This window comes from Salvelinus sp. IW2-2015, unplaced genomic scaffold (genome assembly GCF_002910315.2).
Source record: "Salvelinus sp. IW2-2015 unplaced genomic scaffold, ASM291031v2 Un_scaffold786, whole genome shotgun sequence".
Taxonomy (NCBI): Eukaryota; Metazoa; Chordata; class Actinopteri; order Salmoniformes; family Salmonidae; genus Salvelinus; species Salvelinus sp. IW2-2015.
This window is the reverse complement of record NW_019942612.1, coordinates 133,295-151,125: the sequence shown is the minus strand read 5'-3', so window position 1 is coordinate 151,125 and position 17,831 is coordinate 133,295. Positions and strand designations below refer to the sequence as shown.

At 43.0% G+C, this 17,831-nt stretch overlaps 1 protein-coding gene and 2 pseudogenes across 1 annotated transcript; all 3 read left to right on the top strand.

Annotated features, from left to right (window-relative positions):
* Positions 1-2,098: 2,098 nt before the first annotated feature.
* LOC139023999 (RAC-beta serine/threonine-protein kinase B-like) lies at positions 2,099-3,053 on the top strand (annotated as a pseudogene).
* Positions 3,054-4,266: 1,213 nt separating this feature from the next.
* LOC112068897 (RAC-beta serine/threonine-protein kinase) lies at positions 4,267-12,894 on the top strand. The gene is made up of 8 exons (XM_024136121.2): positions 4,267-4,350; positions 4,481-4,612; positions 5,582-5,647; positions 5,766-5,957; positions 6,316-6,444; positions 7,680-7,894; positions 9,383-9,573; positions 9,754-12,894. Exons 2-8 carry the CDS (start codon positions 4,484-4,486, stop codon positions 9,831-9,833), a joined length of 1,002 nt encoding a protein of 333 aa, XP_023991889.1. The 5' UTR covers positions 4,267-4,350; positions 4,481-4,483; the 3' UTR covers positions 9,834-12,894.
* A 101-nt stretch (positions 12,895-12,995) lies between these two features.
* Positions 12,996-17,831, top strand: part of LOC112068898 (CLOCK-interacting pacemaker-like) — a 15,995-nt pseudogene continuing 11,159 nt past the window's right edge.

The following is a 17,831-nucleotide window of genomic DNA, read 5'->3' as shown; positions in this document are numbered from 1 at the left end:
CACCATTACCAATCATGTATCGCTCTATAACTTTCAAAAGATTGTTCTGAAGTCCCCCCCCCCCCCCCCAAAGAATGAGAATGTCTTTTCACATGAATTAATCCACAAAAACGCACAAAATCTGCTGAAATGCAACACAACCAACATCTTTTCTCTTTTMTAGTGTTATGGCAGGGAAAACTGTTTTACAGTAGTCTCGCATGTGGTGTGGGAATAATGACAAGCGAACCTGGGGAGCTTTGTGTTCTCATTGACCTAAAAAAGGGAACTGGACCGAGGAATTCAAGCGAGATGGTCTCAGTTCGTTTGGCTTCGGTGTCTCTTGACGGGTCTGAGTTCCTTTGGCGTGTTCACACTGAAAGAAAATTGGGCAAACCGCACTGAGTTCACAAAAATTGGATTAAAGGGACCAAGTGTGAACACTCTAACACACATGGCGGTACAGTTTATGAAGCATGAAGACCTTTCATATCAGCAATAAATAATTTTCAAAAAACAAAGTAAAATTGATACGCACCTATATAGGGTTCCCATATGGACATATCGCCATGTCACATTGCTTGTTTACAGAAGACTGATTGTGCTACCTTGTGKTAATTATACTGAACAAAAATATTAATGCAGCAATTTCGATTTTACTGATTTACAGTTCATATAAGGAAATTAGTAAATGTAAATCCATTAGGCCTAATCTATGGATTTCACATGATTGGGCACAGGCGCAGCCTGTTTGCAACTGCACATGGGGACAAAGATTGTACTTTTTGGAGAAATGTCCATTGGTCTGATGATAAACAAAAATAGAACTGTTTGGCCATAATGACCATCGTTATGTTTGGATGAAAAAAGGGTAAGCTTGCAAGCCGAAGAACACCATCCCAACCATGAAGCACGGGGGTGCTTTGCTGCAGGAGGGACTTGTGCACTTGACAAAATAGATGGCATCATGAGGAAGGAGAATTATGTGGATATATTGAAGCAACATCTCAAGACATCAGTCAGGAAGTTAAAGCTTGGTCGCAAATGGGTCTTCCAAATGGACAATGACCCCAAGCATACTTCCAAAGTTGTGGCAAAATGGCTTAAGGACAACAAAGTCAAGGTATTGGAGTGGACATCACAACGCCCTGACCTCAATCCTATAGAAAGTTTGTGGGCAGAACTGAAAAAGCATGTGTGAGCAAGGAGGCCTACAAACCTGACTCAGTTACACCAGCTCTGTCAGGAGGAATGGGCCAAAATGCAAACAACTTATTGTGGGAAGCTTGTGGAAGGCTAACCGTAATGTTTGACCCAAGTTAAACAATTTAAAGACAATGCTACCAAATACTAATTGAGTGTGTAAACTTCTGAACCACTGGGAATGTGATGAAAGAAGTAAAAGCTGAAATCAATCGCTGCTATTATTCTGACATTTCACATTCTTAAAATAWAGTGGTGATCCTACCTGACTTAAAACAGATTTTTTACCAGGATTAAATGTCAGGAATTGTTAAACTGAGTTTTATTGTATTTGGCTAAGGTGTATGTAAACTTCCGACTTCAACTGTGTGTGTATGTGTATATATATATATATATACCTCCTAATTTAAAGTTTACATTACACACATCTTGTAAAAGTGACATTTACGTAATCGTCATGCGGGCAATAATTTTCCATTGTCATACACCTACAATGAGTATTTATTTTTATTATTATTATTATTATTATTATTATTTTTTAAATGTTATGAAAATGTATCCTCTTTCAATTGTGTTTAATATCTTGGTATCTTTGATCTTTCTGTCCCCCAGGCACTGTGAGACATTTTCGTCAGAGACACATCTGACTCCCTTCCCCAGCAGTCACAGCTCCCCTTCCCTCTGTTTCCCCTGTGACCCCACCCTGAGCCCCAGCAGTCCTCCGCCCCAGCATGAATGACATCAGTGTGGTCAGAGAGGGCTGGCTCCATAAGAGGGGTGAGCTGAGCTTCACTCATCGCTGTCTCACAGTGTCTCTGTTTCTAGGACACTGAGTCCACTCAGAATGAGTTTCAACCCTAATATGTATGGCTTGTGCCTCTTCTCTCTCTGCCCCCTCTCCCCCCCCCTCTCACTCATGCCCTTCTCCCTCCCTCCCTGCAGGAGAGTACATTTAAGGACGTGGAGGCCGCGGTACTTCATCCTGAAGAGTGATGGCTCCTTTCATCGGCTACAAGGAGAAGCCAGAGATGTCGTCCGACCACAGTCTCCCACCCCTCAACAACTTCTCTGTGGCAGGTTGGTCTCTGTCATTTCTGGGCAAACTTCTAGAGCCTGGTGGTACTTGGATGATGATGAGAGTTTCCTAGTCATGTTCACACAGATGAGCTCTCCTTTGATTCCTTGTGTCCGTCAGCAGGAAGAACTGTTTCCTCTCCTTGAATCTCTCTCCTCACTTCATGAGCTACTGTTTTGAGGAGGTGTGGAGAGGAATCGAGGGAAGACTGTTGAGATTCACCCAGTGTCTACAGTAGCACACTCAAACCTCTCTTACTCCCTGTCTGCAGAGTGCCAGCTGATGAAGACAGAAGGCCCAGGCCCAACACGTTTGTCATCCGCTGCCTACAGTGGACCACAGTCATAGAGCGCACCTTCCACGTGGAGAGGTAACGAGGAAAGGTGAGAACGGAAACGTTCCACAGGCAGGGACAACGTGGAAGAGTTGAATGGGTATTGGTTTATCTGTAAACTGGGCAATGCCCTCCTTCTCCAAGTTGTTATTTTTACTTCACCAACTTTTCAGGATTACAGGTCTGCAATTGACCCAATTAGTGACCTCACTAGTTAATCACCCTCAATACCCACCGTATCCCACACACACACACACACTCAGTCAGTGTAGATTCATGTCTTTTGGGCTTGAAGTGGTCTACATTGAACTCCCTCTCCCTTCCAGGGAGGAATGGATGCGGGCGATCCAAGCGGTGGCAACGGCCTAAAGACGCGAGTGGAAGAGGCTCCATGGACATCACGTTTGGCTCCCCCAGCGACTGCAGCGGCATGGAGGAGATGGAGGTGCCCCATGTCCAAGTCCCGCAAACAAAGTGGTCAGTGTTTCCTGTCCCCCTACCAACCTAGCAGACCTGTCAGTGTTCTCCTGTCCCCTGCCAACCTAGCAGACCTGTCAGTGTTTCTCCTGTCCCCTACCAACCTAGCAGACCTGTCAGTGTTCTCCTGTCCCTACCAACCTAGCAGACCTGTCAGTGTTCTCTGTGCCCAGCTACCAACCTAGCAGACCTGTCAGTGTTCTCCTGTCCCCCTGCCAACACTAGCAGACCTGTCCAGTGTTCTCTTGTCCCCCTACCAACCTGGTAGACCTGTCAGTGTTCTCCTGTCCCCTCTACCAACCTAGCAGACCTGTCAGTGTTCTCCTGTCCCCTGCCAACCTAGAAGACCTGTCAGTGTTCTCCTGTCCCCCTACCAACCTAGCAGACCTGTCACTGTCCTCCTGTCCTCTGTCCCCCTACCACCTAGCAGACCTGTCAGTGTTCTCCTGTCCCCTACCAACCTAGCAGACCGTCAAGTGTTCTCCTGTCCCCCTACCAACCTAGCAGACCCTGTCAGTGTTCTCCTGTCCTACCCAACCTAGCAGACCTGTCAGTGTTCTCCCTGTCCCCTGCCAACCTAGCAAGACCTGTCAGCTGTTCTCCTGTCCCTCTACCAAACCTAGCAGACTGTCAGTGTTCCACTGTCCCCCTACCAACCTAGCAAGACCTTGTCAGTGTTCTCCTGTCCCCCTGCCAACCTAGCAGACCTGTCAGTGTTCTCCTGTCCCCCTACCAACCTAGCAGACCTGTCACTGTCCTCTCTGTCCCCCTACCAACCTAGCAGACCTGTCAGTGTTCTCCTGTCCCCCTACCCACTAGCAGACCTGTCAGTGTTCTCCTGTCCCCCTGCCAACCTAGCAGACCTGTCAGTGTTCTCCTGTCCCCCTGCCAACCTAGCAGACCTTTCAGTGTTCTCCTGTCCCCCTACCAACCTAGCAGACCTGTCAGTGTTTCCTGTCCCCCTACCAACCTGGCAGACCTGTCAGTGGTCCTAGCAGACCTGTCAGTGTTCCTAGCAGACCTGTCGGTGTCCTACTGTCCCTCTAACCAACCTTGCAGACCCTGTCAGTTGCTCTTTGTGTTTGTCCCAGGCCCTCCTCTAGATGTGCTGCTTTTGTCCATTGGACCTCTGCATCCTAGTTCAGAGTATCTACTACTCCTTAGTAACAGTACCCTCATCACAGCTGGTTTACCATCTCCCTATGTGACCTGGGCCATAGTGTGTGTTGGTGCGTTTTCTGCTCCATTCTCTGCCCGTTCTTCATCTAAAACCGTTGTGCAGGTCTATGTAAACTCTTTATTACTCATAAGCTGTAATTGTCATGGTCAAATAAATCCTGTCATCCAAACTGTCTTGAATAAGCCTGAGATCTGAACTCTCATGGTGTTTGTGTCCCCCACACCCCCCACAGACCATGAGTGACTTTGACTACCTGAAGCTGCTGGGGAAGGGGACGTTTGGTAAGGTGATCCTGGTGAAGGAGAAGGCCACAGGGATGTACTACGCCATGAAGATCCTGAGGAAAGAAGTCATAATCGCTAAGGTAACCATTTGGCATCAAAGGAAATGGCAGTTGCTCAGACAGATGCGTCCAAAGTGGTTCCTTATACAGGGCATTATTTTTGACCAGGACCCATAGGGGGCTGGTCAAAAGCAGTATTGCACTATATAGGGAAAAGACTACTGGGCCCAGATTCACAGAACCTTAAGAAATTACTTTTTTCCCCCTTAACTATAGACTTAAGAAGAAAGTTAAGCAAAGTTTCTATTCCTCAAAAAGATTCTTGGAAATTTGCTTTAGCTGTTTCTAATGTTTCTCCTTAAGCAAAAAGTTAAGAASAAATATAGATTATTGAAAATAAAGTCCTTGGAAATGAATTCCAAGATAGCTAACCCTTGTCTTAAACTCAAGCCAGTGAGAGAAAACAGCTCATGAAAGCAATTGAACATGTTTAAATCACTCACAACTTAATCTGAAAGTTTCAGGCTTGATTATTTTAAACCCAAGAACATGTTTTAGAACAGTGATCTCAGTACGAAATATGCTAACATGATTGCCATTGCTAGCTAAACTGGTTGCCTAGCAACAAACATTCAGTCATTAAGATATTGTTGAGGAATTACACCTACAATCTTATTTTTTTTTATTTCTTAAGAAGCTTCTTAAGATTTTGCGTAAGAGGTGTTTTGTGAATCTGAGCCGTGCACCATATCCCTGGAAGTCTTGATTTTGATGACATTTTCCTTTTTCAGTCATTTAGCAGATGCTCTTATCCAGAGTGATTTACAGTAGTGAGTGCATACATTTTCATATTTGTTCGTACTGGTCCCCCGTGGGAATCGAACCCACAACCCTTGCGTTACAAGTGCCATGCACTACAGCACTAATTATGCACAGTTACTTCTTGGTTCTATMGTGGGTTCTTGAGTGGCCCAGAAGTCCAAGTCCAGCTGTACACTGCTGAGTGTATCTGTCCCTCATGGTGTGTTTTTGTGTGACGTGTTCCATAAGGATGAGGTAGCACACACGGTAACAGAAAGCAGAGTCCTTCAGAATACGAGGCATCCCTTCTTAACGGTGAGTTCCTAACTGACATCATCTGACCTTACTGAACACTGATTACATTTCACCAAGCAACCAGCTGATTCAAAAGAGGTCACTAATTCTGACTGTGTCTCGTCTCCCCCCCACACAGACACTAAAATATGCGTTCCAAACACATGACCGGCTATGCTTTGTGATGGAATATGCAAACGGAGGAGAGCTGTTCTTTCACTTGTCGCGGGACCGCGTGTTCACAGAAGACCGGGCACGGTTCTACGGTGCGGAGATTGTGTCTGCGCTGGAGTACCTCCACTCACGGGACGTTGTCTACAGAGACCTTAAGGTAATGGCCGCTTCCCTGTCTGTCTACCAAATGGGACTGGAAGTCTGGCTGATGTTTCCCTGACTCACCCATACCTTTACACGTACTGCCTCATACTGAAAGTATATTCTCAAGACTACCATTTCGCACAATAGGAAATATGGGCTGATTTTAAGATTAAGCCCAGTCTTGGATTAAAAGTGCTTCTGAATTGGTCTACGCTCAATCCTACCATAGACTGCACTAGTCTCTTGGTGAAAAGCCTGTAAGTCTGTGGCACTTATTACAGTCAGCTGTCATGTTAGCAGTGGTATTTTCTGCTGCTGACTCTCTCCTGTGGTCACTCACTCACTCTTGTTCTCATCTCTTTCTCTTCCAGCTGGAGAACTTAATGCTGGATAAAGATGGGCACATAAAGATCACAGATTTTGGACTGTGTAAAGAGGGAATCACAGACGGGGCTACCATGAAGACCTTTTGTGGTACTCCAGAATACCTTGCACCTGAGGTAACTACAGCACAGTGAACAAAATCATACATTCTAGTTGTGCTTTGAACAGTACATGGCAGTGTGTCCAGTTAACAATTTCAGATGCATTCCTTGCTGGTGCTTAACATACAAGTTAATAACTCTATTTTGCCATTGGAAAGTAAATTATTATCAACAGGAATAGACAGCCGGACTGCAAATACACTATATATACAGTACCAGTCACACCTACTCATTCAAGGGTTTTTCTTTATTTTTGCTATTTTCTACATTGTAGAATAATAGTGAAAACATCAACACAATTAAATAAAACACATGGAATCATCTAGTAACCAAAAAAGTGTTAAACATCAAAATATTTGAAATCCTTCAAAGCACGCACACACGAAAGTATGTGGACACCGTTGCTGACCGGTGTATAAAATCGAGCACACAGCCATGAAATCTCCATAGGCAAAAATTGGCGGTAGAATGGCCTTACTGAAGAGCTCAGTGACTTTCAACTTAGCACTGTCCTAGGATGCCACCTTTCCAACAAGTCAGTTTGTCAAATTTCTGCCCTGCTAGAGCTGTCCCGGTCAACTGTAAGTGCTGTTATTGTGAAGTGGAAACATCTCGGAGCAATAACGGCTCAGCCACGAAGTGGTAGGCCACACAAGCTCACAGAACGGGACCGCCAAGTACTGAAGCGTGTAGCGTGTAAAAAATCGTCTGTCCTTGGTTGCAACACACCCCACTGAGTTTCAAACTACCTCTGGAAGCAATGTCAGCTCAAGAACTGTTCATCGGGGGCTTCATGAAATGGGTTTCCATGACCGAGTAGCCGCACACAAGCCTAAGATCACCATACGTAATACCAAGTGTCAGCTGGAGTGGTGTAAAGCTCGCTGCCATTGGACTCTGGCGCAGTGGAAACATGTTCTCTGGAGTGATGAGTCACTCTTCACCATCTGGCATTCCGACGGATGAATCTGGGTTTGGCGGATGCCAGGAGAACACTACCTGCCTGAATGTATAGTGCCAACTGTATAGTTTGGTGGAGGAGGAATAAAGGTATGGGGCTGTTTTTCATGGTTTGGGTGTCCACATACTTTTGGTCATGTAGTGTAGGTAATTGTTTACATTGCAACCGAGGTAGAAAGAGACACAGTGCCTTGGCTTCCACATAATTGGATTTGCTATTTCTCTTTTTGTTCTCTCTCTTTCTCGCTCTCTCCCCCCTCTTTCTCGCTCTCTCTCCCCCTCTCCTGCAGGTATTAGAGGACAATGACTACGGCCGAGCGGTGGACTGGTGGGGTCTGGGTGTGGTCATGTACGAGATGATGTGCGGTCGACTGCCCTTCTACAACCAGGACCATGAGCGGTTGTTTGAGCTCATTCTCATGGAGGAGATCCGCTTCCCCAAGAACCTGGCCCCCGAAGCCAAGGCCCTGCTTGCTGGCCTGCTCAAAAAGGACCCCAAGCAGAGGTAGGTGTTGGTGTCTTTTTTTTATTTTTATATATACACCGAACAAAAATGTGAACGCAACATGCTAKAATTTCAAAGATTTTACTGCGTTACAGTTCATATAAAGAAATCAGTCAATTGAAATAAATTCATTAAGCCCTAATCTATGACTTTCACATGACTGGAATACAGATGTAGATCTGTCGGTCACAAATACCGTAAAAGAAATWAAAAAAATAAAGTAGGGTTGTGGATCAGAAAACCAGTCAGTGTCTGGTGTGACCACCATTTGCCTCATGCAGCGTGACACATCTCCTTCACATAGAGTTGATCATACTGTTGATTGTGGCCTGTGGAATGTTGTCCCACTCCTCTTCAATGGCCGTGCGAAGTTGCTGGATATTGACGGGAACTGGAATACACTGTCGTACACGTCGACCCAGATCATCCCAAACATTCTCAATGGGTGACATGTCTGGTGAGTATGCAGGCCATGGAGGAACTGGGACATTTTACACAATTCCTGGAAGCTGAAAGGGCCTTGTTACATGGGGCTGTGCATTATCATGCTGAAACCTGAGGCGATGGCGGCAGATGAATGGCACGACAATGGGCCTCAGAATCTCGTCACTGCATCTCAGCATTCAAATTGCAATCGATAAAATGCAATTGTGTTCATTGTCCATAGCTTATACCTGCCCTTACATAACCCCACTGCCACCATAGGGCACTCTGTTCACAACYTTGACATCAGCAAACCACTCGCCCTCACAAAACCGGGATTCATCCATGAAGAGCACACTTCTCCAGTGTGCCAGTGGCCATCGAAGGTGAGCATTTGCGAACTGAAGTTGGTTACGACGCCAAACTGAAGTCAAAACCCTGGTGAGGACGACAACCGTGCAGATGAGCTTCCCTGAGACGATTTCTGACAGTTTGTGCAGAAATCCTTTGGTTGTGCAAACCCACGGTTTCATCAGCTGTCTTGGTGGCTGGTCTCAGATGATGCCGCCGGTGTAGATTCTGGACTGGCGTGGTTAGACGTGGTCTGCGGTTGTGAGGTCGGTTGGACGTACTGCCAAATTCTGTGAAATMATGGAAGTGGCTTATGGTAGAGAAATGAATCTTCAATTCTCTGACAGCGGTCATGCAGTCAGCATGCCAATTGCACGGTCCTTCAAAACTTGATACATCTGTACATTGTGCTGCATGACAAAACTGTACTTTTTAGTGGCCTTTTATTGTTCCCAGCACAAGGTGCACCTGTGCAATGATCATGCTGTTTAATCATGTTATTGACATGCCACAACTGTCAGGTGGATGAATTATCTTGGAAAAGGAGGAAATATCACTAACAGGGATGTAAACAAATTTGTGCACAAAGTTTGAGAGAAATACATTTTTGTGCGTATGGAACATTTCTGAGATCTTTTATTTCAGCTCATGAAACATGGGACTAACACTATACATTGAGTGAAGAATATAATGGTGATGCTGATCATTCTGTAGGCTTGGAGGTGGACAAGAAGATGCCAAAGACGTGATGACACAGAAGTTCTTCACCAGCATCAACTGGCAGGATGTGGTAGAGAGGAAGCTCTTGCCTCCCTTCAAGCCCCAGGTGACGTCAGAGACGGACACCCGCTACTTTGACGACGAGTTCACAGCACAAACCATCACCGTAACGCCCCCGGACAAATGTGAGTTGAGGAGTGTTTGTGTGTCTGTTGGTTTGTTTGTCTCTGTTAAAAATGTCTTCAAATCTGGATGGTGATTTWTTTTTTTTWWATTGATTTATAGTGAAACAGGTTTTGTAAAAAAAAGTTGTTTGTAGTAAATCTCCTGGTTTTGTCTTTCTCTCTCTCTCGTGTTATCTCCAGACGACAGCTTAGACTCAGAAGACCAGAACCAGCGCACACACTTCCCTCAGTTCTCTTACTCCGCCAGCATACGGGAGTGACCTCTCTCACATGCGTGCACACACACACTCACATGAGCAAGCAGGCTAACACACGTTCACACACACTCGCACTGCTGGGGAATTGGGATGACACAAACTGACACTCTCTCTCTCAAACAAACACACTTGCACAACACACGCACTCTGACACCGAGAAGCGGTGAAAACATGGATCCTAGAGCATGACGTGATGACTGACCTCAGCAGGCCTGTGTGGAAAGACTGGCCGTCTTGTCTCTCATTCTGACGGGACCAGGTGGAACCGGACAGGGCTGCTCTTAGCCATGCCTGCAGGACCCTGCCTGTCTACCCACCACACTACTACTACTACACTGGGTGCATCAACAGCACTTCACCATCCCTGGGTTATGCCAGCAGATACCACATCATCACCAGCCGAACGCATGCTGCACCTATCCAACACACACACTCTGACAAGCAACACCTAAAACCTCCCATACACTGCTGATTTTTCTTTTTTACTACTGGATAAAAAACAAGTCCAAACAAATGTAGAAACACATGAAAGGAGAAATATTTTTAAACWAATTTTTCTTTTGATTGTTACGGTTTTAAAAGCCATATTTCTGCAAAAGAAAATACGAGTGCTCTTGCTGAAAACTTGCTGTTACAAATCGTGTGAACTGTTCCTACAGAGGGAAAGCTGGTCGGGGAGAGAATGAGGGGTAAGAAGGTGTGTGTACCTCGGAAGGTAGCCATTTCCCTGCTTGCACTCTGCATGTGTGAATGAATGTGTTTGGGTGTGTGGAAGGAGAATGTATGAACAACCATTTGAATCTCAACGTCTGTTTTACGTTTATGCATTTGCATGTATCTGTTTTGGATACTGTATGACGGCTAAACGAGGAGAGTATTAAAGGGAAAGAAGAGAGATGGTGGAGTTGTAGCTTCCCTGTGGATTGACTTGTTCCTCTGGTGGTTAGAATGCTCAGGATGGAAAAAAGAGAAGGGGGAAGAGTAGAAGTGACCACAGCAATTAACATTGTTCCAGTAGCTGTCACGTTCTGAGCAGAAATATCCAGGAGGAATAGCTGTCACGTTCTGAGCAGAAATATCCAGGAGGAATAGCTGTCACGTTCTGAGCAGAAATATCCAGGAGAATAGCTGTCACGTTCTGAGCAGAAATATCCAGGAGGAAGAGCGGTCACGTTCTGAGCAGAAATATCCAGGAGTATAGCGGTCACGTTCTGAGCAGAAATATCCAGGAGTATAGCGGTCACGTTCTGAGCAGAAATATCCAGGACAATAGCTGTCACGTTCTGAACAGAAATATCCAGGAGGAATAGCTGTCACGTTCTGAGCAGAAATATCCAGGACAATAGCTGTCACGTTCTGAGCAGAAATATCCAGGAGAATAGCTGTCAATCATTTGTTCCAAACTTTTCACTTTTTATTTTGAATTATTGATGTAAAGATCTTATTTTTTTWAACTTWTTTTTTAAGATAATTTGGATGTTCCCATATTTAAGAATGCAAACTATTAAATCATGGATCACTGATTATATGTGATGAGGCTAGACTGACTGATAGAAAATTGGCTTCAGTTATTTAACGGTCGATATTGAAGGTTGTGGTTCGTATTTTCAAGGCAATGTAAGTGACAGATTAAGTCCTTTGTCGGGATGTCAGAGTAGGACCATTGAACTAGGGTTGGGGTTAGTTCAATTCAGTTAATGTAGGAAGTCAACTGAGTTAACGTCATGGATTGAAATGTAATTGTTCCCAACCCTGGTGTGAAACAGATGCTGTATATAATGACAAGATGGTCTTGTCATTGCCCTAACAATGGGAGTTGTTGTCTCAAAGGCAGAAAAGCAGTCGTTCTGCTTATCGCTGTATTCCCGTGTGGACAGATTTGTATATTTTTCTCTCTTACCTCGCCTCTTCCTCTCTGTGTGAACTTCCCACAATTCACCTGTCCTGAATGCATGTGTACACCCCATGTCTGGCCTGTAGAGGAGTGGTTCGGGTGAAACAACCATTGTGTTTCACAGTCAAGTGCTGTGATGTATTTCATTTTTGTTGCCCTTTTCAAAGATTCCTTCACTCAAGGACCATTAAGACCATGTTTCTTTTCATTGATTTGTTTTTGTTTTGTGGTTCACCTATTCCTTACTTTGGGAGACATTGTCTCATTTAATTTTATATTATATAAATTAAATTTAAACGTTTTTCCTTTTGGTTCTTCATTTTGATCATTCATGTGTTCCTTTTTTWAAAGTAAGTGTGTGTGCGCACGTGCTGTGCTCATGCACAGCAGCAGGTTAATGGGGTATTGTAGAACAGCTCTCTAGTCTGCTCAGTGCCGGTGTCCTTTAGCCTCTGTACCTCCAGTAGGGTAGTGCAGTCTGACTGCTGTTTGCAAGGGCTGAGGCTATGGGAAACATCCCTATCTTCACCAGCTCATAATCAGGCCTTGTAAAGGCAGCTTCAGAAACGGCAGGACTGGATTTCATGAACAACCTCCTTCTGATGGATCTCTCTCCCGCTGTCTTCAATGTTAGGACGGCCACCAGGAGGTGCTGTAGACTTTTTCTAAAGTTGACAGTGGCAGTAAAGCCACACAGTGCAGAGACGTCTCAATAAAGTGTCCACGCTTTGTCTAGTGTGTACGTCTAACATGCAAGCCAACGCCACTGACTTCTCCTGTAGGCATTACACACAGACAATCGATATGGAACTCTTCACTGGCTATGTAAATACCAAAAAGGCTTGATGATCTGTAGGCTAGAAGGAGAATCGGCAGCTTTGTAGATGGAATTTGAGTTGGAGCTTAACAGTGATTACCTTGCTTCTCTGTATTTTGAATGTGATCAGTAGTCACGAATGTCATATCTCAATGCTGATGTACCAAGAACTCTTTGCTCCTCCCCAGCTAAACCTCAACTCAATAACAAGCAATCTTTTAGGGAGAAGACTATGTCCTGGTAGACAGTTTCAGCCCCCATGTTGCAAGATTTTACATTGTAACAGGTGTTACCTGCTACAGTATATGGTAGCTTATATTTTCAATTATGTGCCAGTAAAGACTTTTACTGAATTAAGTGTCTCATTCTTCATTAGGGTTACCGGGTTCAATATCCCATATGCTATCTTCTGCCGTTGTGCCCCTTCTGCAAGGCACTTTACCACCAATTCTCTAGGGGCGATGCTCTCCCATGCTCCCAGCCTGTGATGTGTATGTTGTGTGTCTATTTGGGTACCATGACAGCAAAAAAAGTAAGAATTTCCATGCAAATAGACCAATAAAGCAAGCATAGTATTGTAAAAGTTTTGAATTTCAAGTTGATTGATGTAGGTTAATTAACTCTGCCCAGTTTACCAAACACCTAATTGACCAACTGTATTCCTCATCAGCCAAATTCATACTGAATATATAAGGCTGTGAACTGATCAGGCATCAGTCAAGCACAGGCAAGMCGTGATATCTACGTGTCCACCCCCAATTAGTCAATCACGTGTGTTTATTAGCGGACCCTAAAATAATGTTGACTGTGTTTTTCTCTCGTTTCTCATCGGCCGTCCCTTGTCGTTTCAAGTAGCTGCAGGTCCTCTTAAGTGAATTTGCAGTCTCCGGTTCGAAGTTTCATGGCCAAGACCGTATTCTGCGATTCCATGCCACTGCTGGATTTACACAAGAAGGTGAGTTCAACGTTTAAATAGGATGCGTAAAGTTTATTTAACGTCCCATAAAGTGTCCAAACATTTAAATACGCGCAGGTGACCCACAGCTGCGTGTTTGTTTATCCCTTTCCAAGTAAGAAAATGGAATATGAACTTTCTGGGGTTGGGACTGGTTTCATAGAAAATGGAATATTGAACTTTCTGGGTTGGGACTGTTTCATAGAAAATTGGAATAATGAACTTTCTGGGGTTGGGACTGGTTTCATAGAAAATGGAATATGAACTTTCTGGGGTTGGGACTGGTTTCATAGAAAATGGAATATGAACTTTCTGGGGTTGGGACTGGTTTCATAGAAAATGGAATATGAACTTTCTGGGTTGGGACTGGTTTCAATAGGAAAATGGAATATGAACTTTCTGGGGTTGGGACTGGTTTCATAGAAAATGGAATATGAACTTTCTGGGGTTGGGACTGGTTTCATAGAAAATGTGTAGCCCTTGATCATGACGCTCAGTTCCATTACACGAAGGCATCTTCTGTACGGGGGAGTTTTGTTAAGGGTGTTTTCACATATAGTCCTCTTTAAYATAACRGATCTCAGTCTTTTAAAGTGAACTCCGGGGTAAAAAATAATAAGGCTGTTTATGTACTACCCTTGCCTTTGAATGAGGACTCAACTCTTTTTCCAGTTCACATCAACTTTCTTTTGGCCTGAGTCCTTTGCTTTCACATTGCTATGTTAAGAAAATAACCAATATATTTTTTCAACATCAACTCAGGTTTTTCAACAGGTTTTTACCAAGTGCAGGATAAGCCATTCCACCAGAACATGTTATAAACAGCTATATATACGCTAACCACTTACATTTTGGAAGAATTTACTACAGATAATGCTGTGATGAAAGGTGTTCACCCAATGTAGACTAATACCCCTTTAATGTCCCTATTGTCTTCTCACGCTATTCAAACCACACAATCGAATATTCCGTTTATGAAGCTGTGTTGGCCTCTGTCACATATTGCAAACAAATAATCTGAACTAAAAACATTTGATAATCACTAATCAACATCCAAAAACGGCACACTTTTTTAACCCTATGAACCTGCATATCGTCATCCAACACAATCTCACACTCAATTRGTGCAAATATGTACAAAAAGTGTTTCAGCAGATTGTGTTGTTGTGCGGCTTGTTTCGTGTGAAAATTCGTAGGAAAAGGCCATTTTTTGTGCGACTTGATTCATAGGAAAATCCATTTTTGGGGGGCTAACTTTGGAAGATTCTTTGGGAAGTTATTGGAGCAATGCATTTTGTGCAATGGTGTTCTACACTGCCTTTTTGTGTGTCCTACATTCATTTTATTTTTGATTAATGGCAATGCTGTTTTCTATGCTTGTTTTCACTTAATAGTTTGGGATACTGGTGCTATGTTGGATTGTATGAGGGTTGTCATATTGGAGTAAAAAGCTTTATTTGTGTTATTTAKATTTTTGGGGTATTGATGAATGTATTTGATTGGGGAATGGGGATACATATTCATGATGGGAAATGAATTCAACAATAAATGTAGGGAAACAGAAGACCTGGAAAAAATAATGCAACTATAACAAGGCTGGACTATGATCAATTAAGCAATATCAATGCGGTTAAACAGGTTCATGTAAAATAATGAATTATGTTGGCTTTAACTTATGGCACTTCCAAAGTCGTTTCATGGTCATGTGAATCATGTTATGTACTTAGGCTATTGTAACAAGGCATATGCCAGCATTGTAGGTCTACTGCCTCTGCCCAGAGGAATACTAGGCTTTCGTGACAACGGCCATTAGAGTTCACTTTACCACGTATGAGCACTGGTTAGAGTCCCTGTTGCAGCTCACTTTGCCAAGTATGAGCCCTGGTTAGAGTTCCTGTTGCAGCTGTCAATTTCCTCTGCTACATTGGTGCCAGCTTTGGGATCACATCCAGCTCACGTCTAGTTATGTGATCTAGTGGTTGGATGCATTCTGTTTTTCACATTGTGTTGGGTGTAACTACATTCATCTATCTAGTGAACAATGGGCGTGACGGATAGAAGTAGTCACTACAGGTGTACATCCAAGTTGCCTGAAGCTGAATGGAAAGTGCTATGCCCTGACCAGTTATTCAGAAGAAAGTATTCTGTGACTGTCTAATTTACATAAGTAAAATGACCAGTGTGGACTCAAAACAAACACACAGTACACATTTTAAAAATGACCTGTTTAAAGTGTTATTACAACCATGGCGTTCTGTTACTGAAGCTTGTATATCAGATAATCTGACAATGATCCACATCATATGGTGTTATGCAGCAGAACACAACTATCCTTGTTTTAGGATGCAAACCAGTAATATGAATCTCTGTTGATCCATCCTGGGGGTTAGGGTTAGGGTATTGAATCAATTTCAAACTCCTACACCACTTTTCCCAACATATTATAACCCTGTAYATTGTACATAAAAAATTAAGCTGATATAACTTGTATTTTTTATTATAGCCGAATGGCTTCAGACTGAGCATTCCTGACCATTTATTTACGGAGAGCAATTTTTGTTTTTAGAACATGTCATGTCCATTTACTTATAGTAGTGTGTTGATTAATTATTACTTTCTTCTGTGTAAAAATGCCAAATATACCAAAAGCTAAAAGATGCAGGGATTTACAACTATTTAAGTATGTTAATCATTATTGAAACATGCAAACTACAAACATTTAACCAGTTAAAGATAATGAATACATACAACTAGATACAAATATTTGATCAAAAGTAATTCATACAAAAGTAAAAAAAAAATAAAAAAAAAAAAAAAAAAATATAGCATAATTTTTTTTTAAAGTAAGGCCTACTATTATAATATATTTGGTGATAACCTGGCTGTTTAACAATATTGTCTTTAAACACGTTTATAAAACATGTGGACAACAAAGGCAGTGTTAGAACACCATTACCAATCATGTATCGGCTCTAATAACTTTCAAAAAGATTGTTTGAAGTCCCCCCCCCCCCCCCCAAAAGATGTCTTTTCACATGAATTAATCCACAAAAACGCACAAAATCTGCTGAAATGCAACACAACCAACATCTTTTCTCTTTTTTAGTGTTATGGCAGGGGAAAACTGTTTTTACAGTAGTCTCGCATGTGGTGTGGGAAATAATGACAAGCGAACCTGGGCTTTGTTTCTCATTGACCTAAAAAAGGAACTGGACCGAGGAATTCAAGCGAGATGCTCTCAGTTCGTTGGCTCTGGTGTCTCGAATGAGGGTCTGAAGTTCCGTTGGCGTGTGTTCACACTGAAAGAAAATTGCTCAAACCGCACTGAGTTCACAAAAATTGGATTAAAGGACCAAGTGTGAACACTCTAACACACATGCGGTACAGTTATAAGCATGAAGACCTACCTTTCATATCAGCAATAAATAATTTTCAAAAAACAAAGTAAAATTGATACGCACCTATATAGGGTTCCCATATGGACATATCGCCATGTTCACATTGCTTGTTTACAGAAGACTGTTGGCTACCTTGTTTAATTTATACTGAACAAAAATATTAATGCAGCACATTTCGATTTTACTGATTTACAGTTCATATAAGAAATTAAGAATGTAAATCCATTAGGCCTAATCTATTGGATTTCACATGATTGGGCACAGGCGCAGCCTGTTTGCAACTGCACATGGGGACAAAGATTGTACTTTTGGAGAAATGTCCAGTTGGCTCTGATGATAAACAAAATAGAACTGTTTGGCCATAATGACCATCGTTTATTTGGATGAAAAAGGGTAAGCTTGCAAGCCGAAGAACACCATCCCAACCTGAAGCACGGGGGTGCTTTGCTGCAGGAGGGACTTGTGCACTTGACAAAATAGATGGCATCATGAGGAAGGAGAATTATGTGGATATATTGAAGCAACATCTCAAGACATCAGTCAGGAAGTTAAAGCTGGTCGCAAATGGGTTCCAAATGGACATGACCCCAAGCATACTTCCAAAGTTGTGGCAAAATGGCTTAAGGACAACAAAGTCAAGGTATTGAATGGCCATCACAAAGCCCTGACCATAATCCTATAGAAAATTTGTGGGCAGAACTGAAAAAGCATTTGCGAGCAAGGAGCCTACAAACCTGACTGTTACACCAGCTCTGTCAGGGGGAATGGGCCAAAATTCACCCAACTTATGTGGAAGCTTGTGGAAGGCTACCCGAAACGTTGGACCCAAGTTAAACAATTTAAAGGCAATGCTACCAAATACTAATTGAGTGCATGTAAACTTCTGACCTACTGGGAATGTGATGAAGGAAATAAAAGCTGAAATAAATAAGTTCTC

Excerpts from the sequence above, each read along its gene's own strand:
- LOC112068897 (XM_024136121.2), top strand. The coding sequence starts at position 4,484 with ATGAGTGACTTTGACTACCTGAAGCTGCTGGGGAAGGGGACGTTTGGT. Across the intron at positions 5,648-5,765 it reads CGAGGCATCCCTTCTTAACG|ACACTAAAATATGCGTTCCA; the intron begins GTGAGTTCCTAA and ends CCCCCCACACAG. Across the intron at positions 6,445-7,679 it reads CAGAATACCTTGCACCTGAG|GTATTAGAGGACAATGACTA; the intron begins GTAACTACAGCA and ends CCTCTCCTGCAG.